The sequence below is a fragment of the Grammomys surdaster genome, unplaced genomic scaffold (genome assembly GCF_004785775.1).
Source record: "Grammomys surdaster isolate TR1022 unplaced genomic scaffold, NIH_TR_1.0 126660, whole genome shotgun sequence".
NCBI lineage: Eukaryota > Metazoa > Chordata > Mammalia > Rodentia > Muridae > Grammomys > Grammomys surdaster.
Genome location: NW_021621449.1, coordinates 2,709,447 through 2,720,073, shown reverse-complemented (window position 1 = coordinate 2,720,073; position 10,627 = coordinate 2,709,447). Strand labels below are relative to the sequence as shown.

Genomic DNA, 10,627 nt, shown 5'->3' with positions numbered 1-10,627 from the left:
CATGGACACCCCAGGAAGGGGCGGGGGAAAAAAAGTATGTTGTATATGTGTCAGTGAGGTTTCAATTGCTGTGACAAAAATCCCTGAGGGGAAAAAAAAACAAGTTATACAGAGGAAAAATTAATTTGGATTCATGGGCTAAAAGGTTTTAGTCCAAGTTTTTGGACCTGGGGGTAAGCAGCATATTGCTATGGGGAGCCTGTGGTTAAGCATTGAGCCTACACCATGGTGATCAGAAAAAGAGGCAGAGAGGAGATGAGGTCATAATTGCTTCCAAGGGCATGCTCCCAAGTCAAATCACTGTTTTTCCTTTCAGTAAGCCACACCTCCTGAAGGTTTCCCCCAGGTCTTTTCTGGGGAGCATTCAGGATCAGAACCAGAATAATATTTTCTGGAAGGGCATATTTAGAGAGAGGGGCTGGGGGCCTTATGGTGGTAGACTTGCCTAGCATGTACCAAGTTTGGTCACAGCACTACAAAAACCCAAACCAAAAAACTCTGGAATACATTCTAGGAAAAAAAAAAACAACAACATTCAATTTCATGTTTTTTAAACCCTCATATAATATTACAAGGATGATTATTTGTAGTAGACAAGTGTTTATTTGAGGATTTACTTGGTGTATATCAAAACATTAATTGGATGCAATAGTTTTCCCTTGTGCACAAATCAATCAAAGCCTCCAGGGAGAATCTCGAGGGCTCTGTGCTCAGTAGGCAGTGCTAGCATTAGCATGTGTGCTCTGCCTGCTTTGTGTATGTGGCAGGGGACTTAGGAGAACTACCAAGGGGTTTTCTTGGATTGTGGAAACAAGTTCCCCAGAGTTTGCCTAACGAAGCTCTTAAGGGACACTTATGTCATGCATAACCAGTCTTAGGCATGAGCATATGCACACACACACAATGTGAGAAAGCACGTATCTGTGTATGTGTGTGTGTGTGTGTGTACATGTGTGTGCACAGTTGTACCAATATTAATTGAAAGCTTCCAAGTGCCAAGTACTATACAATTACAACTCTTGGGAGACAGAATTAGCCAAACACAGTCTGCCTGGGGTCCAAACATTGCCCAGGGGAGAACTTTGCAAAGTAGAGATTTGAGTCACATTCCAGGTCTTCAGAGGTGAACCAAAGACCCTAAGGTGTGGATTAAATTTAGCATTCATTGTTTTACTATGCATCACTGCTTATGTGGATGTGTTTCTGAAGAAAATTACACACAATAAAACAGCCCCTCCTAGTTTTGAAGTAACTCTCTTTTCCATTAAAGGAAAATACATCTGGATTCGTTCCATGGAGGGCTCATTAATTCTGGCACCTTGTTTCTTCCACCCCACATGGTTACTATTTTCATTTCCCTCTGGGGAGCAGAGTCCCAGTCTAAAATTGCTGATAATAAGGATAATAAGCTCAGAGACGTCCTGGGGGTAACAGATGGAAAACAGTTTCCTGGCCTCTCTCTGTTGGCCATTGGACAGGGAGAGGTGGGTTTTCTGAAGGCTTCTGATCTAAGTGCCAGGAGGCCTTTCTGGCCACTGCTCCCTCTTACGCTCAGCAGTGGTTCTCAAAGCACAATCCCTAGACCAGCATCCCTGGACCAGCATCCCTGGACCAGCATCCCAGACCAAGATCTGCCTGAGAATTTAATTGGTGCAATATCTAAATTCTTAGAACAATGGATCACAGAGCCTGAGACGGCGACCTAGGAAAACATGTTTTACCATTGGGCTGTATTTACACTACTAATAAAGTAACCGGGACAAAAGCTCCATTCTCACCACATTCTAGTCTAAAATATCTGTGGTGGTTTGAGTATGCTTGGCCCAGGAAGTGGAACTTTCAGGAGATGTGGCCTTGTTGGAGTAGGTGTGGCCTTGCTGGAGGGAGTGTGTCACTGTGGTAGTGGGCAATGAGACCCTCTTCCTAGATGCTTGGAAGCCAGTCTTCTCCTGTTTGCCTTTGGAACAAGATGTAGAACTCTCAGCTCCTCCTCCCTGCCTGGATGCTGCCATGCCATCATAGACTGAATCGCAAAAATCAGTAAGCCAGCTACAATAAAATGTTGTCTTTTATTAGAGTTGCCTTGGTTGTGGTGTCTCTTCACAGCAATGGAAACCCAAACTAGGACAGTATCTAATGTCAACCATCAGAATGAAGAGTCACAGCGCTGGCAGTCATAAACTCATCAGCAGGCAAGAGCTCCAAACACACAGACTATTGAGAGGGTCCGGGGAGCAGAAGTAGAAGCAATAACTGTAAAAGACACAGAAAGGCAAACAGAAAGTAAGATACACACATACAGACAGACACACAGACAGACACACAGACACACACACACACAGAGACATATAGACATACACACACATATACACAGACACACATATGCATATACACTCACACAGACACACAGACACATACACACAGAGATACACACACACACACACACACACACACACACACACACACCAGCCATACCCCATGCTTTCTATTTTGATGCCACACTTAGTCCTTAGGCAAACATGGTAAAACAGTGGTGTCACTCTGAAGGGCTCCGTAGTGTGAGGGCGGAAAGAGTAATGCTCATGACAGGTGACAAGACAAAAATGACCAATGCTGTTTCAGGCTCACAAGGTGCCTGCCATCTCAACACCCAGCCCTGCATAGCTGCTTCTGACCCCTCATGTGTAGTGTGGTGCACAAAGAGGCCACAGGTAATACACAGATGAGTTATTCTTACTGGTTCCATCAAAACCTTACTACAAATAGACCACAGGCTGTGTTTGATCTTTGAGTCACAATTAGCCCAAAACCTGCATATTTCTGACTTAAGTGTTTCCTTTAATATTACTATTGGCAATAAATTCTCTTTTTCCTTTCCTTTCCTTTCCTTTCCTTACCTTTCCTTCCCTTCCCTTCCCTTCCCTACCCTTCCCTTTCTCTTTCCCTTCCCTTCCCTTTCCCTTCCCTTCCCTTCCCTTCCCCTCCCCTCCCCTCCCCTCCCCTCCCCTCCCCTTCCCTTCCCTTCCCTTCCCTTTCCCTTCCCTTCCCTTTCCTTTTCCTCCTTTTCTTCTTCTTCTTTTCCCCACTGTCTTAAAAAATATTTTTCCAGGGGGCTGGAGAGATGGTTCAGGGGTTCAGAGCACTGACTGCTCTTCCAGTGGTCCTGAATTCAATTCCCAGCAACCACATGGTAGCTCACAACCATCTGTAATGGGATCCAATGCGCTCTTCTCGTGTGTTTGAAAACAGCGACAGTGTACTCACAAACGTAAAATAAATAAATAATTCTTTTTTTAAAATCCTGTTTTTTCTGGTTAAGAACACCCTTGATCCTTAGCCCTGCAGGCCGCTCCTGCAGAGGATCTGGTTTCAATTTCCAGCACCCACATGGTGGTTCATCAGCGTCTGTTGCTGCAGTTCCAGAGGATGCCCCAGGCACACATGTACTATAGAGACATACAGACAGCAAAGCATTTGTACACAGAAAATAAAATCATTTTTCTTCCTCTCATAGTAGGAAGATACACAGAATGTTGGATTTCCTAGCTTCTTTTCTTTCATCATTTAAATGTTATACTTGTGTCTTTCTGGCTTATGTTGTTTCTCATGGAAATGGAAATATGGGTTAGATGGCCACATGAGGTAGCTTAAATTCTTTTTTGAAAACATTATGTGCTTTTAATAGTTCATCACTGGTAACATTACACAATCATGAATAAGTTAACAGGTTAGCATTTTAAAATGTTGACTTTAATAAGTGTGCAGGTCTGCTTGAGGAGAAGCTGACCAAGTTACATAACATAGGAGATACAAGGGACCACCTGGAGTTTCTACACTTCATTCTTCTTGCAGAATATTTATTAAGGTTGTTTAATATATGATTTTTCATTTGACATTTTGGAAGTCCTTTATTGTAGAGATAATCCTTCTGAGGATGAACAGCAGCCGTGATGATCACTCTGGAGTTCCATACTGGGTAAATTCCATTTCTTCTTCTTCTTCTTTTTTTTTTTTGGTTTGGTTTTTCGAGACAGGGTTTCTCTGTGTAGCCCTGGCTGTCCTGGAACTCACTCTGTAGACCAGGCTAGCCTTGAACTCTCGAACTCAGAAATCCACCTGCCTCTGCCTCCCAAGTGCTGGGATTAAAGGCGTGCGCCACCACAGCCCGGCCCATTTCTTCTTGAAATGTAAGTTTTCTTCTGTATTTCAGAGGTAATGTTTTTATTTTTTCTGCAGTGTCTGATGGTCCCTGATGTATCAGCAAATCTGGGGTCATACTTCCTTTTGAATGCAATGCATTTACAGAGATATGGGAGGGTAGCACAGCATCCCAAAGCTTCTGAGGCACTGTTATCTCTTCTGTTAGGGAACCTTATTAATGGAGCATGTGGCTTTGCTACCTGCACGACCTTGCTGGCAGAAGCCATCTTGCTGCCCATCCTGACCCCCGAGGCCGTAGCTTGAGTTCTTATCTTCCTGTATTTATATGTAATATATCTGTCTTCCATGATCACCTTTGAGAGTTCCTGTTTAGCGCGCTCTCTCTCTTTCTCTCTCTCTTTCTAACAGTTTGAATATGTGTTTAGGTATATTTTATTTTGATATTTATCTTTGAAAGTCTCTGTGACTCGTGAACTTGTTTGACATCTGCCGTTGTTACATCAAGAGTCTCACGCTTCAAACACTTATTTATTTATTATTTAGGGACAGGGTCTCACATTTCCCAGGCTAGCCTTGAACTCATTCCGTAAATAAAGGAGGACGATTTTGAACTCTTGACCCTCCTGCCTATGCCTCTTGGGTGCTGGAGTTAAGTACAGGCATTTGTCAGCACATCCAGTTTTACTCTAGGCTGGGGACTGAACCCAAGGTTGTGCTCAGCGAGCTCTCTACCACCTGAGCTACCTCCCCAGTCCCTAGACAGCTCTTCTGTTGCTTCTTTCTCTCTTCTCCCAAGCTTCCTACAAGCCGCTTATGACTTTGTCCTGCAGCACCCGGGGACTCTGCTCGGTGTCTCTTGCTCTGTTCTTCCTCACTAACTTTGGATCATTTCTGTGGCCTTACATCCTCCGTGACGGATTGTTTCATGAGCTAGATGGGCTTGTGGAAGCTGTTCATCTCTCATGTTGTTTACCATTTCCTCCTCCTCCCAACCCTTCCTCCTCCTCCTCCTCCTCCTCCTCCTCCTCCTCCTCCTCCTCCTCCTCCTCCTCTTTCCTCCAGCTGAGGTTGAACCCATAGCCTCATGCCCACCTGTGTTTCTATTTTCTAGATTCTGTAACTTCCATTTTTCTTTTGAAAATTCCCTACCTGTTCATGCATGTGACCCATATTTTTCATTAGATCTTTTTTTTTAAAGGTTCATTTATTTTATTGTCTTCAGATAAACCAGAAGAGGGCACCAGATCTTATTATAGATGGTTGTGAGCCAACATGTGGGTGCTGGGAATTGAACTCAGGACCTTTGGAAGGGCAGTCAGTGCTCTTATCTGCTGAGCCATCTCTCCACCCCATCATTAGATCTTTTAACATACAATTTCTATATATTTTAAAGTCTTCCTTTAGTAGCGGTGATATCTAGGATGTCTTTGAGTCTGATACTGTTGACTACCTTGTATTTTCAGAAAGGAAACAGTTGCTGTTTTACTCTTTTGGTATACATTGTTATGTTTTTTTTTTAATTCCTGTTTTTGTTGTTAGAGTGGTATAGAAACCAAAGTATGTACATGTGAGTTAAGATATCTACCTCTGATCTACCTCTGCGGTACATCCTCAACACTCCCCCCCCCATTTGAAAATTGCATTTGAGGGCAGTGAAAAGGCTTAGACAGCAAGACTGCTGGTTGCCAAACCTGATGACCTGAATTCAATCTCCAGACCAACATGGTGGAAGGAGTGAACGGACTTCTGAAAGTTGTCCTTTGACTTTGAATAACATACTGGGACATGTTCCCTACCCCAGCTCCCCACCAAATAGATAAACAAATATAAATAGAAAATTACTTTGAGGCAGGGTCTCACTATATAGTCCAGACTATATATAGGCTAGCCCGAGACCTACAACTGTCCTGCCTTAACCTCCAGAATAGTTGGAATTACAGGCATTTGCCATCACAGCAACCACTTTTTATAATTTTTTTTCAGCACTGGGATTGAATCTTGGACATTTTACATGGGAGGCAAGCATTCTGTCACTGAGCTATAGCCAAGCCTGCAGATGCTATTTTTTTTTATTGAATACCCAGCACCATTTTGTATGTGAAATGAAACCAAATTAAGAAAATAGTACTTGCCCCTGGAAATGAACACGTCTCTCCACAGATGCGCAGGGCAGTAGACTGAGTCCCTCTCATTAAAAGGTGGAATGAGATTTGGCCAGGATTGTCTTCATTGAACCAGAGCTTCCCAGTTCCCTTGTTCTTTCCATTCTTTCTTCATGTCCAAAGTGCCTAGTTTCCAGAAGCCTTTATTTGTTTAAGTTGCTTTGCTATGGGTCAGACGTTGGACCAGGAAAATATCCTCACTGATTTACATAGCCCATACAACCTGTATCATAAAGAACACAGAAGAAATGAGGTGGCTGCATCTCCTCCTGCCTCCCCCAGTAAGATGTGTTCCCAGACTAGGAGATGCGAAGGCAAAGAACATGCACATCTTAAAGACTTTTGCTGCCTGTGGCCAAATTGCTCACAGCAGGCTACAGGATGTATTATTTTCTCCAGACCTATGTATGTCCTTATTTCCACACAGTCACACTGATACTAAGAAACATTGAAACTTTAAAAACCCCAAACTAGGGGTTGAAAATGGAGCTAGCTTAGCTGATAGTGTGCTTGCTTAACATGTACAGACTCCTGGATTGGATGGCCGGAAACACATATACCAGGCATCTTGAAGGAAAAACAGAAGTTCCTAATTTAATAAAGGACCATTGCTTTCCTCTCTCCTTCCCACTCTCCCTTGATATCTCTGTCTCTCTCTGTCTTTCTGTCTTTGTCTCTGTCTCTCTCTTTTTCTCTCTCTCCCCCTTTCTTTCTTTTCTTTCCTTTTCCTTTTTTAGACCGGATGTCATGTAGTCCATGGCGTCAAATTTTAAATTCAGTCAAGGCTGGCAAATTTCTGATCCTCCTCCCTAAAGTGCTGGGCTTTGTGGCATGAGCCATCACCCAAGGCTCCATTTGACACCCTGCACTGATGGGGTGTCTGTGTTCCCCATGTGCTGAGTAAAATGATGCAGAGGTGAAGGAGATCAAGGGGCAACGTGAATTTGAAATGAACTGAGAAATGAAAGGTGCACAGGATGTGTTCTGCAGCTTGTGTTCCGGGAATACTCAGCCTATCTCAAAACTGGTGCTGAGGACTGGCTGAACCATGAGGAATACTCTAAAGAGTCGAGGACCAGTGGCTCTGCCCTGCTCTACTAGCCTGGGTGTTTAGGATTGAAGTGTGGGGAACATCAGAATTCCTGATTGCTGATCCTGAGGACTCTGACTCATTCAGAGATGCAGGCCCCACTCCTATTGGAAACACTGGTCCTAGTGGTGGCAGCAGGCTCTTTCTGTGAGTCATGGTTGTCAGAGCTGACTGGAGGCTGATGGCTTTCCTTTTTTTTTCCTGTCTTTCTTAAGCATAAACAAGAGAAGACAAACCCACAGTTTACTTTCTGTTTCTTCTTTTTCCTTTATTCTTTTCCTACAATGAAAATCTGAAACACTAAACTTGAGTTTAACAACAAGAAGACTCTGTTAAAGTGTGAAAATGTGTGGACTCTTTGTATCCTGTTCTCTGTGGCAGACCTACCTTCATCCTTAATACTCCAGCCACACTTGGGTTTCAGTGATCGCCACTGGGAAGTGGGGGGTTTAGAACTTGGCACTGAGACAGGGGCTGTGTGTCTCTTTCTCCTTTACTATAAAAAATAAGGCTCATGAAGGCAGGGTCTAATTCAGCCTAGCTCAATGCTGGATGCTTCTAAAGGAAGAGATTGGCTTTTCATTGATGAATGAATCACTGCTGTTCTGAACTTTTTTTTCCTCTTAGTAGAAAAAAGTACTTGGTAACAATACCAGCCCAGCTTGCCTTCCTCTCCACTCAGAAGTTTCGTTTGGATCTGAGGCCTGGGAACTGTGATGTAAAATTCACTATTACCCTGGAGATCACAAGACACAGAAATTGCTAGAACAGTTTGGATTGAAGAAGAACTTCCACTGTACCTCATATTCAAAGAGTGAAAAAAGTAAGACTAGACCGTAAAACTAATCCCTCTCTTCCAGGTCTCCTCCCAGGCTGCTCCTCAGTCTGACTTCAAATATGGTTCCTGCTACAGAGCTTCAGCTGGGTTTTTGATTTTGTCTCCCTTAAACTTCAGTCCGGGTGGGAGCTTACTCACAATTCCCTTGCCCTTGAATTGATTTCAGTTCATCCCTAACCTCTAATCCTGCTTTTCTTCTTCAAATGTTGTCATTTTTTCTATTCATTTTCTTTATTCACTTTTCAACCTGATTGCAGACTCCCTCCCTCCTCCCCTCCCAGTCCCACCCTCATGTTCTCTCCTTCACCCACCCTCCTCTTCTCTGAGGAGAAGAGGTGCCCCCATCATGGGTACCAACCCACCCTGGCAGATCAACCCTTGGCAGGACCTCTCCCATTGAGACCAGAAAAGGCAGCTTAGATAGGGGAAAGAAATCCAAAGGCAGGACAGTCCCCTCCCACTCCAGTTGTTGGGGGACCCAGATCAAACTGCATATCTGCCACATATGTATAGGGAGCCTAGGTCCATCCCATGTGTGCTTTTGGTTGGTGATTGAGTCTTTGTGGTCCAGTCATTGGTTGGCCATTCCCTCAATCCCTGATCATTTTTTTTTAAAGATTTAGTTATTTTTATTATGTATGTGAGTACACTGTCGCTGTCTTCAGAAGAGGGCATCAGATCTCATTACAGATGGTTGTGAGCCACCATGTGGTTGCTGGGATTTGAACTCGTGACCTCCAGAAGAGCAGCCAATGCTCTTAACCTCTGAGCCATCTCTCCAGCCCAATCCCTGCTCATTCTTTATCCCTGCAAATCCTGTAGGCAGGACAAATTCTGAACCAAAGGTTTTGTGGGTATGTTGGTAGCCTTTCCTCCACTGGAAGTTTCGCCTGACTACAGGAGGTGGAGACCTCAGGCCACCTGCTGATAGGCGCTTAAGCCAGCGTCACCCCCATATTTCCTAGAAGCCTCCCCTGTCCGAGGTCTCCGGCTTGTCCCAGAGATGCCTCCCCCCAACACTGAATTCCGTTCTCTCTCCCAGCTCTCCCTACACCCGATCCTCACCCCCATTCTTCTCCTACCTCTCACCTCCCAACCAGTCCCCTCTCTCCATCCACTTCACGTATCTATTTTATTTCCCCTTCTGAGTAAGATTCCAGCATCCTCCCTTAGGTCTTCTTCGTTACGTAGTTTCTTTGGGTCTGTGGATTGTAGCGTAGATATCCTGTACTTTATGGCTAATAATATCCATTTATAAGTGAGTACATACCATTCATGTCTCTCTGGGTCTGGATTATCTCACTCAGGATGATATGTTCTAGTTCTATTCATTTGTCTGTAATTATTCACTGATGATATAATAGCATACATAAGTGATCTCCAAAATTCAACCGAAGAACTCCTACTGCTGATAAACACCTTCAGCGAAAGGGCTGGATACAAAATTAACTCAAAAAAAAAAAAAAGACATTAGTGGTAGCCCTCCTTTATACAAATGATAAATGAGCTGAGAAAGAAATTAGGAAAACAACACCCTTCACAATAGCCACAAATAATATAAAATATCTTTGAGTAACTAACCAAGCAAGTGAAAGACATGTATGACAAGAACTTCAAGTCTTTCAAGAAAGAAGCTCAAGAAGGTCCCAGAAGATAGAAAGATCTCCCATGCTCGTGGATAGGTAGGAGTAACATAAGTAAAAATGGACATTTTACCAAAAGCAATCTACAGATTCAATACAATTCCCATCAAAATTTCAACTCAATTCTTACAGACCTTGAAAGAGCAATTCTTAACTTCACATGGAAAAACAAACAAACAAACAAACAAAACCCAGGATAGCTAAAGCAATCTCGAACAATAAAAGAACTTCTGGAGTTATCGCCATCCCTGATCTCAAGCTGTACTACAGAGCAATAGTGATAAATAACAACAAAACCAGCAAACAAGCAAACATGGGATTGGCATAAAAACAGACAGGTTAATCAATGGAATAGAATCAAAGACCCAGAAGACTACAGACACTTGATCTTTGACAAAGAAGCCAAAACCAAACAATGGACAACAGAAAGCATCTTCAGCAAATGGTTCTGGTGTAACTGGATATCTGCATGTAGAAGAATGCAAATAGACCCATACTTATCATTCTGCACAAAACTCAAGTCCAACTGGATCAAAGACATCAACGTGAAACCTGACACACTAAATCAAAATGAAGAGAAAGTGGAGAATAGCCTTGAACGCATTGGTACAGGGCCAACTTCCTGAACAGAACACCAACAGCTCAGGCACTAAGATCAAGTGCTGTCTTAATACTCTTTCTGCCTCTGTTTGACTTCACCATCTGTTCTCTCACTGCCAGGTCAAGACTGTTG

At 43.3% G+C, this 10,627-nt stretch overlaps 1 protein-coding gene across 1 annotated transcript in view; it reads left to right on the top strand.

Moving 5' to 3' along the window:
• Positions 1–3,950: 3,950 nt before the first annotated feature.
• A2ml1 (alpha-2-macroglobulin like 1) overlaps positions 3,951–10,627 on the top strand; it is a 40,771-nt gene continuing 34,094 nt past the window's right edge. The window contains 3 exon segments of the mRNA XM_028761123.1: positions 3,951–3,976; positions 8,041–8,153; positions 8,156–8,227. Of these exon segments, the coding sequence (XP_028616956.1) occupies positions 3,951–3,976; positions 8,041–8,153; positions 8,156–8,227 (211 nt within the window).